This window comes from Somniosus microcephalus, chromosome 16 (assembly GCF_052327205.1).
Source record: "Somniosus microcephalus isolate GS21.2 chromosome 16, FLI_Smic_1.0, whole genome shotgun sequence".
NCBI classification, from domain to species: domain Eukaryota; kingdom Metazoa; phylum Chordata; class Chondrichthyes; order Squaliformes; family Somniosidae; genus Somniosus; species Somniosus microcephalus.
In genome coordinates this window covers 75320191-75340806 of record NC_141002.1, presented here as the reverse complement: position 1 = coordinate 75340806, position 20616 = coordinate 75320191, and the positions used below count along the sequence as shown (strand labels likewise).

At 46.7% G+C, this 20616-nt stretch overlaps 1 protein-coding gene across 1 annotated transcript in view; it reads left to right on the top strand.

Annotated features, from left to right (window-relative positions):
- The window catches only part of ppfia2 (PTPRF interacting protein alpha 2), a 368545-nt gene that overhangs the window by 189248 nt on the left and 158681 nt on the right, over positions 1-20616 (top strand). Inside the window, exons 17-18 of the mRNA XM_086009289.1 lie at positions 635-810; positions 14562-14652. Of these exons, the coding sequence (XP_085865415.1) occupies positions 635-810; positions 14562-14652 (267 nt within the window). The remainder of the gene's footprint in view (positions 1-634; positions 811-14561; positions 14653-20616) is intronic.

The window sequence follows — 20616 nt, the reverse complement described above, 5'->3', positions numbered from 1 at the left end:
ATGCGCAGTGCATGCAGGAAACCGGCACTTCCATCGGGCCTACGGGTGAGTACCCCGTGCGTACTCACCCGTGGAGACCCGAATTTCTGGGCCCATCAGTTTATCAATAAATTTCATGTGTGGATAGGGATAGTTCACAGGAGTATTATATTAAATTGTTTCCAGTCCAGTAAGGGAAATGTTTCAGGGAATCACATTTTTCCTTCTTCATGGCAAGGTTATTTTTTGAATTATTTGAGACTCTCCTGTGGATTGTTCTTCTTGCTCACACTGAGCTTAAGCAAGAGATCAGTTTAGCAAATAAGCTAAGAATTTTTAAAGTAATTATTTTGTAAGTTTAGAAATGTTTCTATTCACAAATTGATCATGATGGCCTTTTCATAAACTTTTTATAAGTATTGTGCAAATTTGTGATCTGAAATTTTTATGGCAATCTCATATTTTTATCTGTCACATGATTTATAAGCATATAAGCAGTTAAGGTTGGTGATCCATTAATTTATATATTTTTACTGAAATTATTTTTGTTAAATCAGAAGAAATACAATAGTAACAATGTGCAAAGAATCATTTACAAAAGGTTGAATGAGAAGAAATATAATAAAATGCCAACTTTTGAACTGATCCTTTACAGCTTTTCAGCATCACTAGAGGCAGAAATGGGCAACTATAGCAGTACAAGTAGCCAGGACTCACTCCATAAAGCACAAAAAAAGAAAGGAATCAAATCCTCTATAGGCCGTTTATTTGGCAAAAGAGAGAAAGGGCGACTAGGACACCTCGGCAAAGATCATTTGGCCTCAATACAAGGTTAGTAATCTGTGTACGAAGAGTCAGTTTGCCGTATTGGATTAACAGTGTATACATTTTGTTTTCATTTTAACTAGAAAGAAAGATATCATTGTCCACTTAGTCAGCCCAGTTCAGAGAAACAAAATAGTTGCATTTGTGATGTTTTGATGAGCTTTTTGTTTATGAGGAATAAGCTAATAAATGAGAAAAATGTTGTTCATAACCATTCATTGTTATTTAGTAAGAGTTAGGAATGTTTATCATTAGTGTACTACTGAAATAAAACCTAGTTCTTTTTGGTTTAATATCTCCTCAGCGAGGCAACCTGAAAGCAGTATTCATGTTTTAAAAAACAGCTCAAATAATACTTATATCTGATCAAGAGAAATTAATCTCTTAATATTTTTCACAAAGACAATAGAAAACATATTGGCCCTGAGTTTGCAGTCAGTATGACGACCTTTGATACTGACCGCAACTTCAGGATTTGGCGCATGCACAAGCGCATGCGGAAATCCCTAAGTTGCAGTCTGTCAATGACAGCTCCGAAACTGGCTGCGCTTTCTCCCCCACCTCCCCCCCATCCGCCACAGAACCAGCAATCAGTGAAATCTCGTAAATCATTGAAACTGACGAAAACTTCAGCTCTTCCACAGTTAGTACGCTGTTAAATTCCCCACTAAAAGTTAGACCCAATGGGATTAGGTGTAACTGGGGTTTTAACAGCATTCTGACTGCTAAACAAATGTTAAGGGCCTGGAAATCTAATTATAATTTTGTGCAGTGTGAAATTTGTCCATTTTAATTTTTCAAAAAGAGTTTAACATTTTTTACTTTAAATTTGTGCATCTTTATTTCAGGTTTGCCTTTCCCCATGTGAGAGCCCCAATCTTTCTTTTGCTCTCTCTAACTATTTTAAAATATTAGAATTTTAAGGGCTTACCCACTTCCTTGTTCGCTGTCTGTGAGAATTCTGCCTTTTGATTGGCTGCTTAGACAACCTGTTGACGTCAGAGCAGAGATCCCCATTGAGTTCTGTTGAATTGAATTCAAGGTTGGAAAACCCAAAGTGAGATTCCTTTGTGGAGCATACTTCGGGCCAGCAGCGAATGCCTTTGCTTCGTTGCTGACCTTAAATTCAGGGCCATTGCTTCATGGCCTTCCTTCTGGATAGTTATAATTTGAAATTGATGACCCTTCATTACTGATTCCCCAACTTTAGGAAATAATCTTTCCCATGAATCATAGAATCAGAAATGATACAGCACAGAAGGAGGCCATTCAGCCCATTGTGACTGTGCCAGCTCTTAGAAAGTGCTATCCAATTAGTTCCACTCCCCTGCTCTTTCCCCATAGCCCAGCATTTTTTTTCCTTTTCAAGTATTTATCCAATTCCCTTTTGAAAGTTATTATTGAATCTGCTTCCATCACCCTTTCAGGCAGTGCATTCCCGATCATAACAACTCGCTGCATAAAACATTTTTTCCTCATGTCGCCTCTGGTTCTTTTCCCAATCACCTTAAATCTGTGTCCTCTGGTTACCGACCCTTCTGCCACTGGAAACAGTTTCTCCTTATTTACTCTGTCAAAATCCTTCAAAATTTTGAACTTCTTTATCAAATCTCCATTTAACCTTCTCTGCTCTAAGGAGAACAACCCCAATTTCTATAGTCACTCCACGTAAATGAAGTCTTTCATCCCTGGTTTACTGTTCACTCTATCTCAACGTTTCATAATTTTAAAACCTCCAATAAATCTCCTCTTATCCTTCTATGCTGCAATGGATGTAGTCCTGTTATCTTGAACACGGGCAGTACATTGGCTACTCTCCAGTCCAATGGCACAAGTTTCATATTTAGTTGTAAAACTGTGGCCAGAGCCTCTGCTACCTCCTCTATAACTTCTTTCAACAGCCTAGGATGCACGCCATCAAGGCTTGGTGACTTGTCCACCTTGAGTTCTGCTATTTTTTTCAGACTCAGCTCTTTTTTATAGTTACCTGTAACAATTGTTCCATATCTTCCTCTAGTACACAAATATCCTAATTTCCACCATATTTTTTAAAAACTGATGCAAACTATTCTTTTAATATATCTGCCATACTTTCATCCTTCACCTCTGAGTGGTCCTATCCTCCCTTTAACTATTCTTTTACTTTTTTATGCTTATAAAAGCCCTTACTAATTCCTTTTATATTGGGCCATATTTTGCGACCCTTATGGGTATGTATGAGGTGCGTATGCGCCCGTAGGGGCCGTGCAAGTTCCGGGTTTAGGCATGCAAAGCACATGTGCTAAAACCCAGAACTTCTGATCTGTCAAAAATCTTCTTGACAGATCCTCCACATCCCCGGGAGAAGGGCCTCTGCGGGTGGAGAGTTGTGCTATTTTCCAACTTCTGCCTGCTGAATGCCCGTGAAATTCTTACGCCTGGTCAAAGCATAAAAGTTTTAAAAGATAGAAAAATAAAATTTTATCACTCATTTATACATTAAAAACCCTGTCCAATAAGGTAAGTTTATTTTTAGCCCCATTAAAACGTATAGGGTGAAAAATTGTGTTGCTTTGCGCCCCCGGGGGGTGCTAACGGGGTGCAAAGCCCCTAGCACCCGAGCGGGATGCCGCTAATGCCTCCCGCAAAATACAGCGGGAGGTCAATGGCGGCAGTAGCCGGTAGCGCTCTGCGGCACTGCGCCTCCGGCGATGACATCATCGCCGTGCACAGTGTCCCACTCGCGCCCCGGCCGCAAACTTCAGTTGCACCCTGACCTATCGCCGGACGATATGTCCGACAGGGTCAGGGTAATGTTTTTGCAGCCGCGGCGGCGCAAGTTAAAGGGCAGGTGTTGTGTGGCCACTTTTTTTGGGCTGCCTGCCAGCACCTGGCCCCTTCCCCTTTTATATTCGGGGTGCCAACCACGATCGCTCAGCCCGGCACTCCTCTTGAGTGCCGGGCTGTTTTCCCTGCACCCCACTCCCCGGTGGTCCAGCAGGGCCCTGGTGCTCGCAGCGCTAGGCCCCTCCCCTTTAATCAGGGGAGGGAGGCCTGCCATAGCCTGCATGCCGCTGTTGCACATAGCGCTGTGATATTTACTTGTAGCGCCCCAGGAGGAATGGGGAGTGCTTCCAGTAGCACCCTGCCTCCTGCTTGGGGCGCTACCACTGAATGTACAGTGCAGGAGCACTAACTTTTTCGGGGCACTAAAGGTAGCGCCCTGGCGAAGTTAGCACTCCAAAGGGGACGCCACCGAATTTTTCCCCCATAAATTTTTGTTTAAAATATTTAATTAAATGGCATTTTAATTAATTTTAAATATGTCTTTTTTAAAATTTATTTCATGTGTTCATGTATTTTTTAAGTGATCCCCATTCATATATACAGAACTCCCATAAGTATGACTGGGGATTCCCTTCTTTTATTGGTTGAGCTGGCCCACATGATCGCAGTTGCGCTTGCGAACCGCATGCACCCCTGTGTAGAGATTAGGTCAATCAGTAGCTTGTTTCTAGTCTTTCAAATATTCAGGATCGACTACAAACCAATATGGTAGGTATATTGTGTTTAATCAGAGTTTAAGATGGAATATAACATGCTAGTTATACAGCAAAAACATACGACCATGAGAAGCAGCTGGTTCCGGTCCCAATTGGACAGACGGCTGGCGTGCGTGAACAGTTCTTTGGCTTGCGGCCTCTCTTCCTCTCGTCTAGAACCTCCGATTTGGTGAGCATGGGATCACTCTCGAAAGAGCGTTCGACCAGCCTAATTTCTGCTTGGCTCTCCTCTCCACCGTCTGTGTGGGCAAGCCCTCAGGGGGTCACTTTTATTCTCTTTTTAGGGGTGGGCCTGAGGCCAAATTATTGACAAGACCATTTAACCTATAGAGGTTCCCCTAAAACCTCATTACCCAATTGGGCATCGAGTTCTTTATCTCGATTTTTGGATGAAAGCCCTCCCGTAATAGGGCTGCATGATCTCAGCCAATTCATCTCATTGGTTAATCTTTCGGAAGGTTCTTCCTTTGGAATTCGTGTCTTATCTCCCTGGTCCCTATCCTCCCTGGCACAGCAAGTACAAGGCCTGGCCGTGTACTCTTTCAATCAGGAGGCCCAAGCCAGAGCTGTCCCACTTCAGCCAGTCGTTATCTCACTTCCATCCAGCAAACGGCCCCATCCTAAGATGGATACCTTCACCTCCCCAAATTCCTTTCATTCTATACCTTTCATACTCATTAACTTTGAATTATCCTTACAAGCAGTGTTGTTAAGCTAACTCCAATTCCTACCTTAACATCTGCTATAACATCCGCAGAGAACCAAAACACTAGCAGATACTAAGCATCTATCTAATTATTCTAAGACTAATCTAAAGAGACTTTTTGTCTCCAGTTCTAATACAATCATGTAAACACAGCATTATTCATGTCACAATTTTATCCGCATAACCATTTACATTTTGGACACCCCTGATTTCTAACACCTGGGATACGTGGGCCTCTGCCCGTGCGTACCCGGAGAGACCCAGGATCGCAATCTTCCGTATCTTCCGGGCCACCAGGTAAATGCGTAGATATTTTACAGGTCGGAAGCATCCGCCTGCAGGAAGTCTCCAATCACAAATATTAGGCCATGATCTGTGAATTCCTTTTGATTTTTTAAAATATTGTTAGCCCTACTTTGATCATCTGCCACTCTTTTAAGTTTCAGTATGGCTTTAATCCATTTATTTATGGAACTATATTCTTTTGATGCATCCACTTTTTGCTACATTAGAATATATTTATTTATATTTTATCTATCTCATATTTGAAGATTTTCTACTGCTGATCTGTCACCATGTTGTGCTAACTTTTCTCCCAAGTAATGTGGGCCAGGTCCCGTCTTATCTTGCTGAGCTATGCCTTTTCCCAGTCCAGCCCCCTTGGCTTTGATTCTTCATTAACATCTTCTACTCATACACTAAACATAACAATGTTATGATTACTATTTCCCAATTGTTCTCAAAATGTCACGTCGATTATTTGCCTCACTTGTTTTCCCAGAACTAAATCAAATGAAGCTTTAATTTTCCTGTTGGGCTAGGAATAGACTGATTTAGGAAGTAGTCCTGGATGCATTCTAAAAACATTTCCTTCTTTGACCACCTGAATTACCATTATGCCAATCTATTTTTGGGATAGAAAAAAAATTGCAGGGATATGGAGAAAGAACGGGGGGAGTGGGACTAACTGGATTGCTCTTCGAAAGAGCCAATGCAGACTCGATGGGCTGAATGGCCTCCTCTGGGCTGTATAATTCCAGTTAAAGTAAACCAGTAATATTCTGCTGTTCTTTCATATCTCTCTGAACAGTCTGCAGATCTCCACATTTATCTCATACGTTGTGGCCTGTAATGCACACAGAATTGTATCATTCCCTTTCTCATTTCTCAACTCTATCTATAGAGATTCTGTCTTAACGCAGACCCTAGGACACCCTTATATTCAACTGCTGTGATAAAATCCTTTAATGACACTGGCACCCTATCCCCTTTATTTAATTCCCTATGTTTCCTGAAAATGCTAGAACCAGGAACATTAAGGCCTAGAAATTCAGTATAGCCACGATTGGGGCGCTACAGCCGGGCGTTCGCTAAATTTAGCGTCCGGCGCAACTTAGCGCCACCTTCGCCGATATTCAGTTGCATCGCCCCAAGAGGTTGCTGCTGCGCTAAAGCAGGCGATGCACGACTATCATAAGGTGCTAAGCCGGCGTGCCGAGGCGCTAACACCGAGGGCGGGCGCAGCGCAGGTGCGGCAAGTTGCTGATTGAAGGCAGACACGCTGGCGCCGGTCAGCTCTTAAAGGGGGAGGGTGGACTTGTTTGGCTGCCACGCCCTGCACACTGCAGCCCTGAATCAAGGCCTGAACATAGCTGCTTCAACAGTTCAACGCCCACGACTATGGAGAAGGCTAGGGAGCGAGCGCAGCGCTTCAGCGAGGGTGCCCTGAAGCTACTGGTTGGCGCAGTGGAGCGCAGGCGACTTGACCTCTTCCCTGATAGTGGCAGGAGGCCGCTGCCCAGCGAGTACAGAAAAGCCTGGAGGGAGGTGGCAAACAGGGTAACCTCCAGCAGCATGGTTGCCAGGACTCCTGTGCAATGCAGAAAAAAGTTCAACGACCTCACTCGGGTTGTCAGGGTGAGTACCCTTTCCAGTATCCTCCTCATCCCTGCATGTGCACCTCACTTTATGGCCAAAGGGACCTGAAAGCCCCAATGCCCAGCCCTCATCCAGCAACTATGGGACTCTCATGAAAATCACTTGCACATTCAGCACTTTACACACTGTCAGGGCTATTCCACCATGGGAGGCAGTGCAAGCAAGATGAGGGCTTGACGCTCAGGGCTATTCCACCATGGGAGGCAGTGGAGGCAAAATCAGGGCTTGACACTGTCAGGGCTATTCCACCATGGGAAGCAGTGCAGGCAAGATCAGGGCTTGACACTGTCAGGGCTATTCCACCATGGGAGGCAGTGCAAGCAAGATCAGGGCTTGAAACTGCCAGGGCTATTCCACCATGGGAGGCAGTGCAAGCAAGATCAGGGCTTGACACTGTCAGGGCTATTCCACCATGGGAGGCAGTGCAGGCAAGATCAGGGCTTGACACTGTACTTAGAGCCATCCTTTCTCTTGCAGGGCAAGCTGGCCCACAATCGCAGGCAGCAGCGACGGACCGGGGGAGGCCGTCCTGGCCTCAAAGAGCTCAGCGACCTGGAGCAGCGTGTGGAGCGCATTATGGCAGGCCGGCTGATTGGCCCCGTCGCCAGTGGAGATGCCGACCCTGTTCTGAGCAGCAATGGTAAGGTCATCACCTTTTTGGCCTCTCTCTTTCCACTTGTGCCTCACACCAGCATCCTTTGCCACTATCGAACCAATGCAGTGCATAGCAGCACTCATGCCTCCCTCGCTGCCACCCTGTCCTCACTCTAAAGCAACTCTTGTGCCTCCCTGCTTTCAGATGCTGATTCGCCAGGTGAGGAGGCGGGCCCTCAAGCTGGCACTGTGTCTGATTCTGAAGTCGAGGAGGAGGAAGAGGAAGCCAGCCCATCAGTGCCACCCTCAGCCAAGGCAGCCCATGGCCATGATGGGGACACGTCTTCCCTGGAGGGGGAGCAGGGGGGAAGGACCTGAGGAGAGTGAAGCTCCGGGGCCCAGCGGGCTGCAGCAATGCGGGAGGGGTGGGGAAGCTCAGCGGCCTTCTCCCCGGAGGGTGAGTTTGGCCTCCAGTCCTGCTACGGTGAGCGCAGAGGAGGTGCGGCTCCTTGGTGAAATGGGCGCCCAGGCTGAGCGCAGGCACACTGAGCTCATGGCTGCAGTGGCAAGGATGCCTGACTCCATAGAGTCACTGGCAAGGAGTGCTCAGGAATTCGGGGCAGCACAGGCCAGGAGTCTGCAAAAATTCAGTGCAGCACAGGCAAGGAGTCTGCAGGACTTCGCGGCAGCACAGGCAGCTTCCAGCCAAGTGCTCAGTCGTGCCGTGCATTCACTGGCTGGTCTGATGCAGACACAGATCAGGGCCACACGGGCACTAACTGCTGCCACACTTGCTGGATCGGCCAGGCATCGCCGGGGCCCTCGCTGCGCCGCAGCAGCCCAGCAGTCTGTGCTTCAGCAGATTGCTGCACATGCTGCAGTGCTGGCCCGTGCGAGTGCCAGTGTATCAGCCGACCAGGGAGTGCCTGTGCTCTGTCAGGTTGGCAGCATTCCTGCAGCCAACACTGTCACTCCTCCACTGCAGCTGCCACCATCTGTAGGACAGACTGCTGCCGCCCAAGCAGAGTTGGAGCAGTCAGCAGCCGGGCCCTCCAGGCCCAGAGCTGGTCCAGGCCGTCCCCCAAGGGCATCTGCCGTCTCACCATCTGACCCTCAGCAGCCTTCCCCCAGCCTTGCTGCAGCCACTGGGGTCCCATTGAGGAGGAGCTGCAGGGCGGGAAGGGGCCACTCGCGGAAGCGAGGCGGATCACCCTCGCAGGGGAAAAAGTACAATGTGTGGCCATATGTTTTTTTTATATATGAAGGCCGAGAAGGTTTTTTTTTTATGAACGCTGAGACTGTTGTGTTTGCTTTTTTATGAAGGCCAAGACTGTTGTGTTTGTTTTTTATGAAGGCCAAGACTGTTGTGTTTGTTTTTTATATGAAGGCCGAGGATCATGGACATTTTTGTTTAACTGTTTTTTTTATTTTCTGAAGGTTGTGAGAGCTAGTTATGTCTCTGACTCTTTTTGGGGGTTTTATCTGAATTAGTTTGTCATGCGGGAAGGGCACAGAGTTTGCACAGTAAAAAAATTTCTTTAATCACATTGTCCATGTTTGCATTTTGAACTATTTGTTGCCTTGACCGGCTGAGGGCTTGCGGAGCGGCTCCATTCATCTTCTTTCATTGGCACAAGCCATTCCCTGAGAGGGGGCCTAGAACCGAGTTGCAATAAGCCGCTGACGGACGGCCCTTGCACTTTGTGCCTCCCTCCCGTCTTGGTGCTCCTCCTCCTCCTCCTCCTCCTCCTCCTCCTCTGGTGGTCCTCCAATGTCTGCTGGCAGTGGCTGAGTCCTGAGGATAGCCAGGTTGTGCAGCATGCAACACACTACAACGAAATGGGAGACTCGCTCAGGCGAGTACTGTAGGGCTCCTCCGGAACGATCCAGACAGCGGAACCGTTGCTTGAGCACGCCGATTGTGTGCTCAATGGTGTTCCTGGTAGCTTGATGGCTGTCATTGTATTACTCTTCAGCAGGGGTGCTGGGCGCACGGAGCGGGGTCATCAGCCAGGTGCACAAAGGATAGCCTTTGTCCCCGAGAAGCCATCCTCGTGGGTGAGCCTGGGCTTCGAAAATGTCTGCCACAGAAGTCTTTCGCAGGATGAAGGCATCGTGGCTGCTGCCTGGAAAGCGGGCATTGACAGCTAGTATGAGCTGCCTGTTGTCATACACCAACTGGACGTTGAGCGAATGGTAGCCCTTCCGGTTGCGGTAATCCTCGGCATTCTGTAGAGGTGCCCGCAAAGCCACTTGGCGTCCTGGACCATGGGGAAGCCCGCTATTCTTCCAAATCCCATTGCACGCTCTTGCTGCTTTTCCAGGGTCATGGGGAAGGAGATGTACTGACGTCTCCTTCTGAAAAGGGCATTGGTCACCTGGCAGATGCAGCAATGTACCGCGAACTGGGAGATGTTGGCAATGTCCCCAGTAGCGGATTGGAAGGAGCCGGTGACATAGAAGTTGAGAGCCACTGTCACCTTCACTGCCATCGACAGAGACGTCCTGCTCCTCAGCTGTGGCTGCAGATCTCTGCGAAGCAAGTGACAGATCTCAGTGACCACCTCCCTTCTGAATCACAGCCTCCGAACACACTGCTCCTCAGACATGTTCAGATATGAGAACTGCTGGCGATATACCCTGGGTGGGTAAGGCCTCCTGTGCCGACGTCTGTTGGCCCTTCTCCGTCTGGCCATGACTGGCACTCTCTCACAGCGTCTCTGAGCCCTTTGAATGCAATGCAGTAAGTCAACGTTTCCACCCATTGCAACCCCCATTATATGTGGCGACTCAAGGCTATGGCACTGAAAGTTAAATCCAAGTGCAAAGCTCTGGCCTGAAGCCAGAAGTACCTGTGCGAGTGCTGAGTCAAACCAGAAAGCTCTCTCCCTTTGTCTCTCTCCAAATATCCATCTCTCACAAAGAAGGATTGCCACAAAATGGCTGCCACTTATAATGCAGGAGGAGTCCCCTTTAAATAGCGCCCCCGTGCCCCGCAGCGACTGGGAACCGTTCCCCTCTACCAGTCGCTGGGGGCGCCAGGCGCACAGAAGGGTAGCGCCACTGAAGTTCCGGTTCGGGGCGCACCAAGGGCGTTGCACCATGAAATGACATCAGGATCTGCGCGCGCAGCTGCGCGGGCGCTGCGGTTTTGCGCCGCCGCTAAATCTTGAGTGAAGTTCGCGAGAGGCGCAGATCGCGCCGCGCCCGGGTGTTAGCCGCTTAGCGCCCCACTTCTCCTCCTCCTAAGGCGCTAGTGGCTGGCGCTAACAACTGAATTTCTAGGCCTAAATTCCCAGTCCTGTCTGCACCTAAGCCATGTTTCCACTAAAGTTACCATATCATAACCCTCAAATCCTGGAACTCCCTACCTAACAGCACTGTGGAAGTACCTTCACCACACAGACTGCAGCGGTTCAAGAAGATGGCTCACCACCACTTTCTAAGGGCAATTAGGGATGGGCATTAAATGCTGGCCTTGCCTGTGACGCCCACATCCCGTGAATGAATATTAAAAAAAAACCTCCAGAGTTACAATGCTCCTAATTCTCAGTTCTGTTTTGAATGATTTGTGCATTCACATACGTAGCACTCAATGCAATTTTTTGGAATGTTAACCTTTATTCTTTTTCCTGGTTTTCTCATTTATACCCCTTGCCTCTTCTACATAGTGTCCCCAAAATTCCTGGGCTCTGACTGAATGTAGTTTTTGCAAATTTGGGATGGGACCTGGATATCCTGAGTTTCTGCTCCATGTAAAGTGTAACCCAAATTGACCTGGATATGAGGGCAGGAAGAGTAAGCACCCTCCCAATAAAAAGTGCAAGCATGTGAATGAGGGGTTTAGGATGGATGATGTCACCCATCCTAAATTCTTTCATTTCCATCCTTAACTATGCTCTTCTAAGAAGTACCTGTACAAAGTAGGAATTCCTACTTGGACCAGGTTACAGAGGAGTTAGAGGCATCTGAAAGGGATGCTGCAACAGCTTTGTGGTAGAAAGATTTTTCCCTATAACTTTGTTTCGGTTTATTTCTCGAAAATCCTTTTATCCTTTTATCCTTTTTTTATCCTTTTCATCTGAAGACTTAAAGCTTCAAATCCACATTCTACTGGTGAGGATTGTCATCCAGGATAATTTGGCATATAATCTGTGAAGGCAGTGAAATAGGATCCCATTATTTCTAACATATGCTGGAGAAAGAAGAGGAGCAACTGGCAGCATGGGAAATCTATCATATAATGCAGCACCAGGGAAGATCCAGATCCTCTCATAGATACCCTGCCAACAGGGTTTACAGACTTTTCCAAATCTCTCTTTGGAGTTATCCCTTAGGAGACTGCGTTCAGTCCTGAATCCCTGGAGAAGCTATCACCCAGTCCTTATCTGCATTATCTTAGTTATCCCCATTGACTGTGTCTGGGTTAGTGTGTGCAATTGAGAGTGCAAGTTAGCTGGCTTGGTATTTTCAGCAGCCTATTTTGCCCCAATTTGGCTTGCTGATTTCTGAGGATACAAAAGAGAATCAATGATTAGCACAGTTCTGCTGGCATTGAATGATATGCACATCAGCTCATGTCACTGTTCCAAACAAACATTTTGTTCAAGCTCTGGTCTATTTTCCATTATTGTTGCTTTTCATATATGCATGAACTGATTACAGGCATAGACACTCCAACTACTTCATCTACCACATCTTGGGAAGAGGTAATTCACAGGAATTCCTGTTAAGTCATATGTCAGGGGTTCCATTCTCGAGCACTGTGTACCCCTTCTGTTCAATTGCACCTCAATGCAGAACTCCCTCTTGGATTGAACTCCTGTGGACTCCAGTACGATAGCAAAATACTGCAGATGTTGGAAATCCGAAATAACAACAGAAAATGCTGGAAAAACTCAGCAGGTCAGGCAACATCCGTGGAGAGAAATTTGAGTTGACGTTTCGGGTCGAACCCTTCTTCAAAACTGGAAAGAAAAGAAACTAAATCGAAGGCAGGGCTGCGATCGGACAAAAGAATAAAAGAAACAAAAGAAGTAAAAGAGATTAGAAGCTAGACGAGATGGTAATAGGCTGAGATTAGGTGTAAAGTGTACTGGCAGGGCAAGAGATAGCTGCCAGGTGTGAGAGAGAAACAAAAGGAAAGGGGGGGGGAAAGGAGTGAAAAAATTACAAGAAAAAATGAAATAGGGGCCGAGGTTATGATCTGAAATTGTTGAACTCGATATTGAGTCCGGAAGGCTGCAGAGTGCCTAATCGGAAGATGAGGTGCTGTTCCTCGAGTTTACGTTGAGCTTCCGTGGAACAATACAAGAGGCCAAGGACGGTGAGGTCCGAGTGGGAATGGAGCGGTGAATTAAAATGACAGGGGGATAGGTTATCCATCTCTGGGGATAGGTTATCGACCAATATTCACTACAAGCCCACTGACTCCCACAGCTACCTGGACTACACTTCCTCCCACCCCGCTTCCTGTAAGGACTCTATTCCATTCTCCCAGTTTCTCCGTCTCCGCCGTATCTGCTCCGACGATGCCACCTTCCACACCAGTGCTTCAGACATGTCTTCCTTTTTCCGCAACCGAGGATTCCCCTCGACCGTGGTTGACACTGCCCTCGACCGTGTCAGTTCTATCTCCCGCACTTCTGCCCTCACCCCTGCCCCTCCCTCCCGGAACCACGATAGGGTTCCCCTTGTCCTCACCTTTCACCCCACCAGCCTCCACATTCAACGGATCATCCTCCGGCATTTCCGCTACCTCCAAAGTGATCCCACCACCAAACGTATCTTCCCCTCCCCTCCCCTTTCAGCATTCCGCAGGGACCGCTCCCTCCGAGACACCCTAGTCCACTCCTCTATCACCCCAAACAGCCCTTCCCCTTCGCCTGGCACCTTCCCGTGCAAGCGGAGGAGATGTAACACCTGCCCCTATACCTCCCCCCTTCCCACTGTCCAGGGCCCCAAACACCCCTTCCAGGTGAAACAGCGATTTACTTGCACTTCTCGCAATCTAGTATACTGTATTCGCTACTCACGATGCGGTCTCTTCTACATTGGGGAGACCAAACGTAGATTGGGTGACCGCTTTGCGGAACACCTCCGTTCAGTCCGTAAGGGTGACCCCGAGCTTCCGGTCGCCTGTCATTTTAATTCACCGCTCCATTCCCACTCGGACCTCACCGTCCTTGGCCTCTTGTATTGTTCCACGGAAGCTCAACGCAAACTTGAGGAACAGCACCTCATCTTCCGATTAGGCACTCTGCAGCCTTCCGGACTCAATATCGAGTTCAACAATTTCAGATCATAACCTCGGCCCCTATTTCATTTTTTCTTGTAATTTTTCCACTCCTTTCCCCCCCCCCTTTCCTTTTGTTTCTCTCTCACACCTGGCAGCTATCTCTTGCCCTGCCAGTACACTTTACACCTAATCTCAGCCTATTACCATCTCGTCTAGCTTCTAATCTCTTTTACTTCTTTTGTTTCTTTTATTCTTTTGTCCGATCGCAGCCCTGCCTTCGATCTAGTTTCTTTTCTTTCCAGTTTTGAAGAAGGGTTCGACCCGAAACGTCAACTCAAATTTCTCTCCACGGATGTTGCCTGACCTGCTGAGTTTTTCCAGCATTTTCTGTTGTTATTCCTGTGGACTCCACATGCCTCTAGCTTTTCATACTCAACTGGTCACTCACAGCTCAATTGATCCTCAGAGACACAAAATTACAACATAACATCACCATGAATCCAATATCTCTGTGGAACACATGGACAAAATGGTGCTTCATAAATAATTTAGTGTTATTGCAGACAGAGTTTGAAAACATGATCAACTGTTGCCGGTAGCCTTAATACTAACAAACACAAAACAAATAAAAATAAACTAACATGTCTTCTTTATTTCTGGAGTATAACATATACTCATATGGCTAAACATGTTGGTAATTCTGTTGCTTTTACCCTGAGCTCACACTTCCTTTCAACAGGTATTTTCGATGCAGAGATTGGTATCCAAGATTCCCTTGGACTCGGCAAATTAGGAACACAAGCAGAAAAAGATAGAAGATTGAAGAAAAAGTAAGTTAAGCAAAAGAAAATCTATTTTGACCAGGAAAGAAAAAAACTGCAAAATATTGAAATCTTAAATAAAAACATAAAACGCTAGAGATACACAGCAGGTCAATCAGCATTTATAAAGAGAAAAGACAGGTTATGACGTTTCAGATTTGTACCCTTCATCAGACTTAAGATTAAGAGAGTAAGGTTGGAGTAATAGAAAATGGAGGAAAAGAGGAGGAAGAGAATCAACAAACATATCAATCACAGAAAAGGAGGTAATGTGTTAAAAGATGTGCAAACTACTTAATAGAAAGCAGCAAGTGATGTAAAAGATCATTAGTGAGACATAGCAAGCACAAAAGAATTTACAAATAATGGGGCGTGAAAAGATACAGGGGAAGTCCATGTACAACAAAAGCATGAGAAATAAATAACCAATCAAAAGAAAAATGCAGCAGATATGAAAATAAAAGAGAAAGTGCAAGGGAAGCATGGTAGAAAAAGAATGCGTTCACATTATGACCGTAGACAACCACTGGTGCTGTATTATGGCTAGGGTTTATTAGCACAATTTATTGATGAGACAGGTGCATTATTTTGTCTCTATGTGCAGCTTAAACTAATTATTCAGCCTTGTTAAGAATTCACTTACATATTTAGCGGGGTAGATTTTAATTCATACAGAGAGGGGGAAAACTGGCGATAGCGGATTGGCTGCCCGTTATATACCCCACCAAATGTTCTTTTCCATTGCGTTCACTGAAAAGTAAAATCAGGCGGTGTGTATCATGGGCGGCCATTCGCTAGCACTAGTTTTTCATCCGGCAATAAAAGTTTAAATCTTTCTTGTCCATTTTCTGTGTTAAACTTTACTGCATTTAGGGAATTATGTTGAATCTGCTGCAAAACACCAAAGTTTCTGTGCTCCTAGATCCTTTTATATTAGACTTCTTGCCAATTAGTGACAAATTACATAGTTCTTTTTTTATATAAATGCATTAGTGCTTCAACCAGAATGAATTAACTCGAACATCAGCCTAGAAATTGCTATTTGCAATATTAGCATATAAACATAATCAAGGCAGGATTTTCCGCTAGTTTGCGCTGGTTTATTAGCGCAATTCACTTGAAATTGGTCAAACCAGCGCAAAAGATCAAGGAATTTCAAGCGCAATTTATGTCCAGCGCAAATCGAGTTTCCGCGATTTTTTGTGCAAGTTTAAAAAACATCATGCTAGAAGTCGGCCACGCCAACAAAACTGGCCACGCCCCCAGATCAAATTAATCACTATTGCAAGTTTCTGCTTAATTGCACTCGTTTGTGGGCCTTCGAAGAAGCTCTTAAAATTAAGATTTTTTTTAGATGCAAGGACACTAATTAGCACGCTTTAAAAGCTTTGAAATAGTTTTTTTTTACTAAGAAATTGACTACTGTACACCAATGGGCTAGATTTTCCCAGGTCCCATCCGCACGGTGCGGGGGCACCCAGGAGACGGTGGGAAACCCGGAAGGTCGGGTTTCCCGTCATACTGTGGGGTTTTAACTCCACAGCGTGCGTGCGATGTCAGGGGTGGGTTCCGCCTGGAAGTCAGACTGATTGACAGGCTGGCTTCCATTTGTGCGGGGAACGCGGAGGAGGAGGCCGCAGCAACAGGTAAGTGCTGCGCCCAGGATGGTGGGGGTGGGGGTGTCCAATCCCCTGGGGGGGGGTCCGATCCCTGTCCCTGGGGTGAGAGGGGAGTTGCGATCCCCGGTGGCGGGTCCGATCCCCGACCCCAGGGCTGAATCGCGATCCCGGGGGGTGGGGGGGGTTCAGATCCCCGACCCCCAGGGCTAAATCGTGATCCCGGGGCGGGTCTGATCCCGGGTGGGGGGGGGGCTCAGATCCCCGACCCCAGGGAAGGCCAGGCTGATGGTGTGGGAACTTGGGGGGCTGTGAGGAGGCACTCCTGCTCCTCGCAGCCCACAACCATTGGTCCCCAAGGCTGAGGCCGCTCAGTGCAGCTACCGGGAATCCCGAGCCTGGGGATCCCTGGCCGCCTGCAGTAAAACCTGCAAAGCAGATTAAAGTAGAGGCTTCAGGCCTCATTATAATAATTAAATTGCCAACCCTGCCTCTTGGCAGCGGGTTAGCAGCCACCCCCCACCCCCCCCGCCCCCCCCCCCAGCCCGTCCGGCCTGAGTGAAAGGTGAAAGTAGGTGGGTTGGAGGTGGGTTGGGGTCAGGGTTCACATTTTTGCAACTTTCACTTCCCCCCACACCTCCAACACACCCGCTCTTTCCTCAGAAAATTCCAGGCAATGTAACTAGTAAATGGTTCTGTATAGTTTGTTAAAGTCATTTTCAGTTATTTAAAATCGGGTTACTTACAGGTGGTGGAGTAGACACTGATTAAAAATGCTTATTTTTTGTGATAAACCCATTTCAGCTGTATTAATAAAACTGCATCAGATTACCACTTAAATTTTTTTTTAATGTTTATGTTCTAAGACACTGCCCAATTGCGCTGGTTCATGGACGATTTTATGTTCAGCAATGTGCAAATGAGTTTGAGCAGAAACATGAGCAAAAAAAAACACTTCTTAAAACTAGTGCAATTTTGAGAGCAATTTGCGCCTGGATCGCTGATTGCACCCAAAGCGGAAACTCTTGGCCAATCGGTTTAAAATGAACAGTTTAATGCATCCATGAATATAGCACAGAAATGAAATCTCATACAGATGCAGACTTTTTCAATCTGATAGGCTGACAGTCAGAAGGAAGACTACTGATAAGGGACCTCATTTGATCCATTTAGTTCATTCTCTCATGGGAACCTATGGCTTCCCCCATCATAGGATACAACTGCCCAGGAATGATTCCAGAGATTTTGCCTCTACTACTCCACCGGGAAGACCATTCTAGATAGTCATAACTCTGTGTGAAGAAGTGCTTCCTAACAATTCCTAATTGAAATCTACTAGTTTGTATCAGTGTCCCTTTGTTGTACAGTAAGTGGTTTACCCTGAAATAGTATTCCAGTTTAACCTTTTCTATCCCACCTAGATTCTTATATACATCTATAAGATCTTGTCTGATTTGACTCCTTTCAAGGTTGAAAATTCCAGGCGGGAACCAGGTGGGTGGGCAGGTAAAATTTCCCGGGTGACTTTCCCGCCAGTTTCCTGCCTGATTCATGCCAATCCTAATTTTAACCTGCTCTTTTGAGCAGGCAGCAAAGGCATCCTACTGAAGCTAGCGGGGTCCTTCTTTAAATACGCAGATCACAGTCCAATGACATCATCGATTCTTGACTGCAATTTGAACTCTGGCCAGAGCGGGGAAGACACTGCGGCTTTCCCGCCAGGTGAAGACAGCAGGTATTGTATCTGGGACCAGAAGAGGCCATTTAAAGTAAGTTTTTTTACTTTACTTGTAGGGTCAAAAGGAACAGGAGTACCTTCTTGCTGGCGAGCCTTCCTTTGGTGCCAGCCGGTAGCCTCCTGCTGTCCAAACTTCCACTCACACCCACCGGCCAACTGTCGCTTTCCGCCCCTTTCAGATGGACAGCGGCAAGTAGATGCAGCCCAGGAGTTAAAATAGTCCTGGCCTCACGGTGTCTATGTCAAGTTCATTTGGTGTTTGCCCTGTCTGCATGAATCATGTTCCCAGTTAAAATTCTTGCTCAGGTTTTCTGAAACCCAGTTGTGGCCCTTCTCTGCTTGGATTTTTCCTTAGTCCCTTGGTGACCAGAACTGAATGCAGCCTGACTAGACCACTATACAGCTTCAACATGATACCCTTAGACTTACACTCTACTGAACTAACAATATTGCTCAGCATTCTATTTGCTTTGTTGATCTCTACTCTGTAATAATACGACATGGTAAGAGTTGCTTCAACTATTATTCTCAGATCTGTTTCAATTTCCCCCACAGGCAAGGCTTGAATTTTAACTTGGGGATGGGGAGGCTGGAATGTGATGGGGAAACCCGGCAGAATGTGTTTCCCTTGGGCCCTGCCGAATTTAATGGCGGAGCCTGGATTAACATTTTGCATCTCTGTTTCCCGCCCACTGCCAGCCAGATGGAAAGGCTGGCTAGCTGTTGGGTGGGTTGGCCTGCGGCAACAAGCCATAGAGAAGAGGGAGGGAGGGATCGTTGGGGGGGGGCGGGAGGTATCAGAAGGCCAGGATCGGGGGTGGGGGGGTGTCAGTCAGATGGCTGGGGATTGTCGAAAGGGGTCGGAAGGTTGGAGATCGTTGGAGGTGGTCGGAAGGCTGGAGGTCGTCAGAGGGAGTCGGAAGGATGGAGGTCGTCAGAGGGGGTCGGAAGGATGGAATTTGGAGGGGTCGAAAGATTGGAGGAGGTGAGTTGGGGGCTGGAGATCGGAGGCCAGAGGGGGGATCGGAGGCCGGGGGTGGTCGGAAGGCCGGAGGGGGGATTGGAAGCCATAGGGGGGCGGTTGGTGGCTGGGAGTTGGAAGGCCAGAGGTGAAGTTGGGGGGGTGGGGATCGGAGGCCAGAGGGGGGATCAGATACCGGGGGTTTCGGAAGGCTGGAGGGGGGTTCGGAGATTGGAGGCCTCATGGGGGACGTCGGAGGCCTTGTGGGAAGTCAGAGAAGATCAGAAGGGTCGAAGGGGGGAGTTCAGTCGCGGGGGTTTGGCGAGGTAACAATACTGGATTCAACAAATAAGTGGAAAGGCACTTACCTCCTGGATCCAACAGTCCACACCTTCCTTTGGCTGACAGGTTTCCCGAGGCCTGGGAAACCCAGCCAGCCAGAGTTAAATTTAAAATGGAGTTTCAAAATTAGACACTCAGCCTCATTATAATATTTAAATTGCAAACCCACCTCCTGGGAGTGGATTTGTTGCCTGCCCCCCGTCCACATCTGTTAAAACCGGAAGTAAGCATGTAGGAAGCAGGTTGGGGTCGGGATTCAGATTTTTAACATTTTAACTTCCCACCCAACCCCAACCCACCCGTTTTTTGGGGTTAAAAATTCCCCGCCCCCCTTAGACTTATATTTCATTGCGTGTATTCCCAAATTTTTCTTCCAGTATTTAACACCTTGCACTCATCTCTATTGAATGTCATTTGTCATAGTTTTACCCACTTGCAAATTTTCTCTAGGTTCTGTAGTCTCATAGCTTAATCGGACTAGGCTTCTACCCTCATTTGGTATCGTCTGCAAATTTGACCAACTTTCATAGTTTTTGCTGAATTCAGTAAGGGTACTGACATTGATCTCTGAGATACTCCATTCAGAGCCAACTTCCCTAACTAATCTCTGCTGCTTCCTTTCCTTCAACATGTTCCATATCCACTTCCAATTTCTACCTACAATACCCACTTACTTAAACTTGCTTTTTATCCAGGATTTTATCAAAAACTTCCTGGAATCACAGGTACATTAATCATAGAGATTCCAATTTTCTTCAGGTTTGGAACTTCCTAAAAAGATATTTCTGTTTTTGGAGGATCCACTCCCCTCTAAGTTCATTAACAATATTGGTGTAATTTGAACCTAACTCGCCTGGTGGTGAACTGACAGGATTGGTTCGGGCACCCACCATTGGAGCAGATTTTGACTTTGTGCGATCCATTTAAGTCAATCTTATCCTGTCAATTTCCTGCCGGGTGGGTTAGGTTAAAATTACCCCCTATATATGGAGCTTCTATCAATGTCTGGCATTGTAACTTCTTAAGACAATTTTGCATTTTCTGAGATTGATGGCTTATTGGCACAAAAAGTGCAACTGCAATGGATTGAGTACTAAGCTAAGCTACAGGCACAAAGTGACCTTAGCACTCATCACTGCATTAGTACACCCCATGGACGAATGATTAACTAGCTTATCTGAGTCTTTTATTTAGAGCGTTCAACTGAGCTACAAGCAATAAATATTCATTGTTAGGCAGCCGATGGTTGCTAATTGTTTTGCAGGTTTCCAACTGACACACCACAACATTGAAAATGAACACTAATATTACAGTAA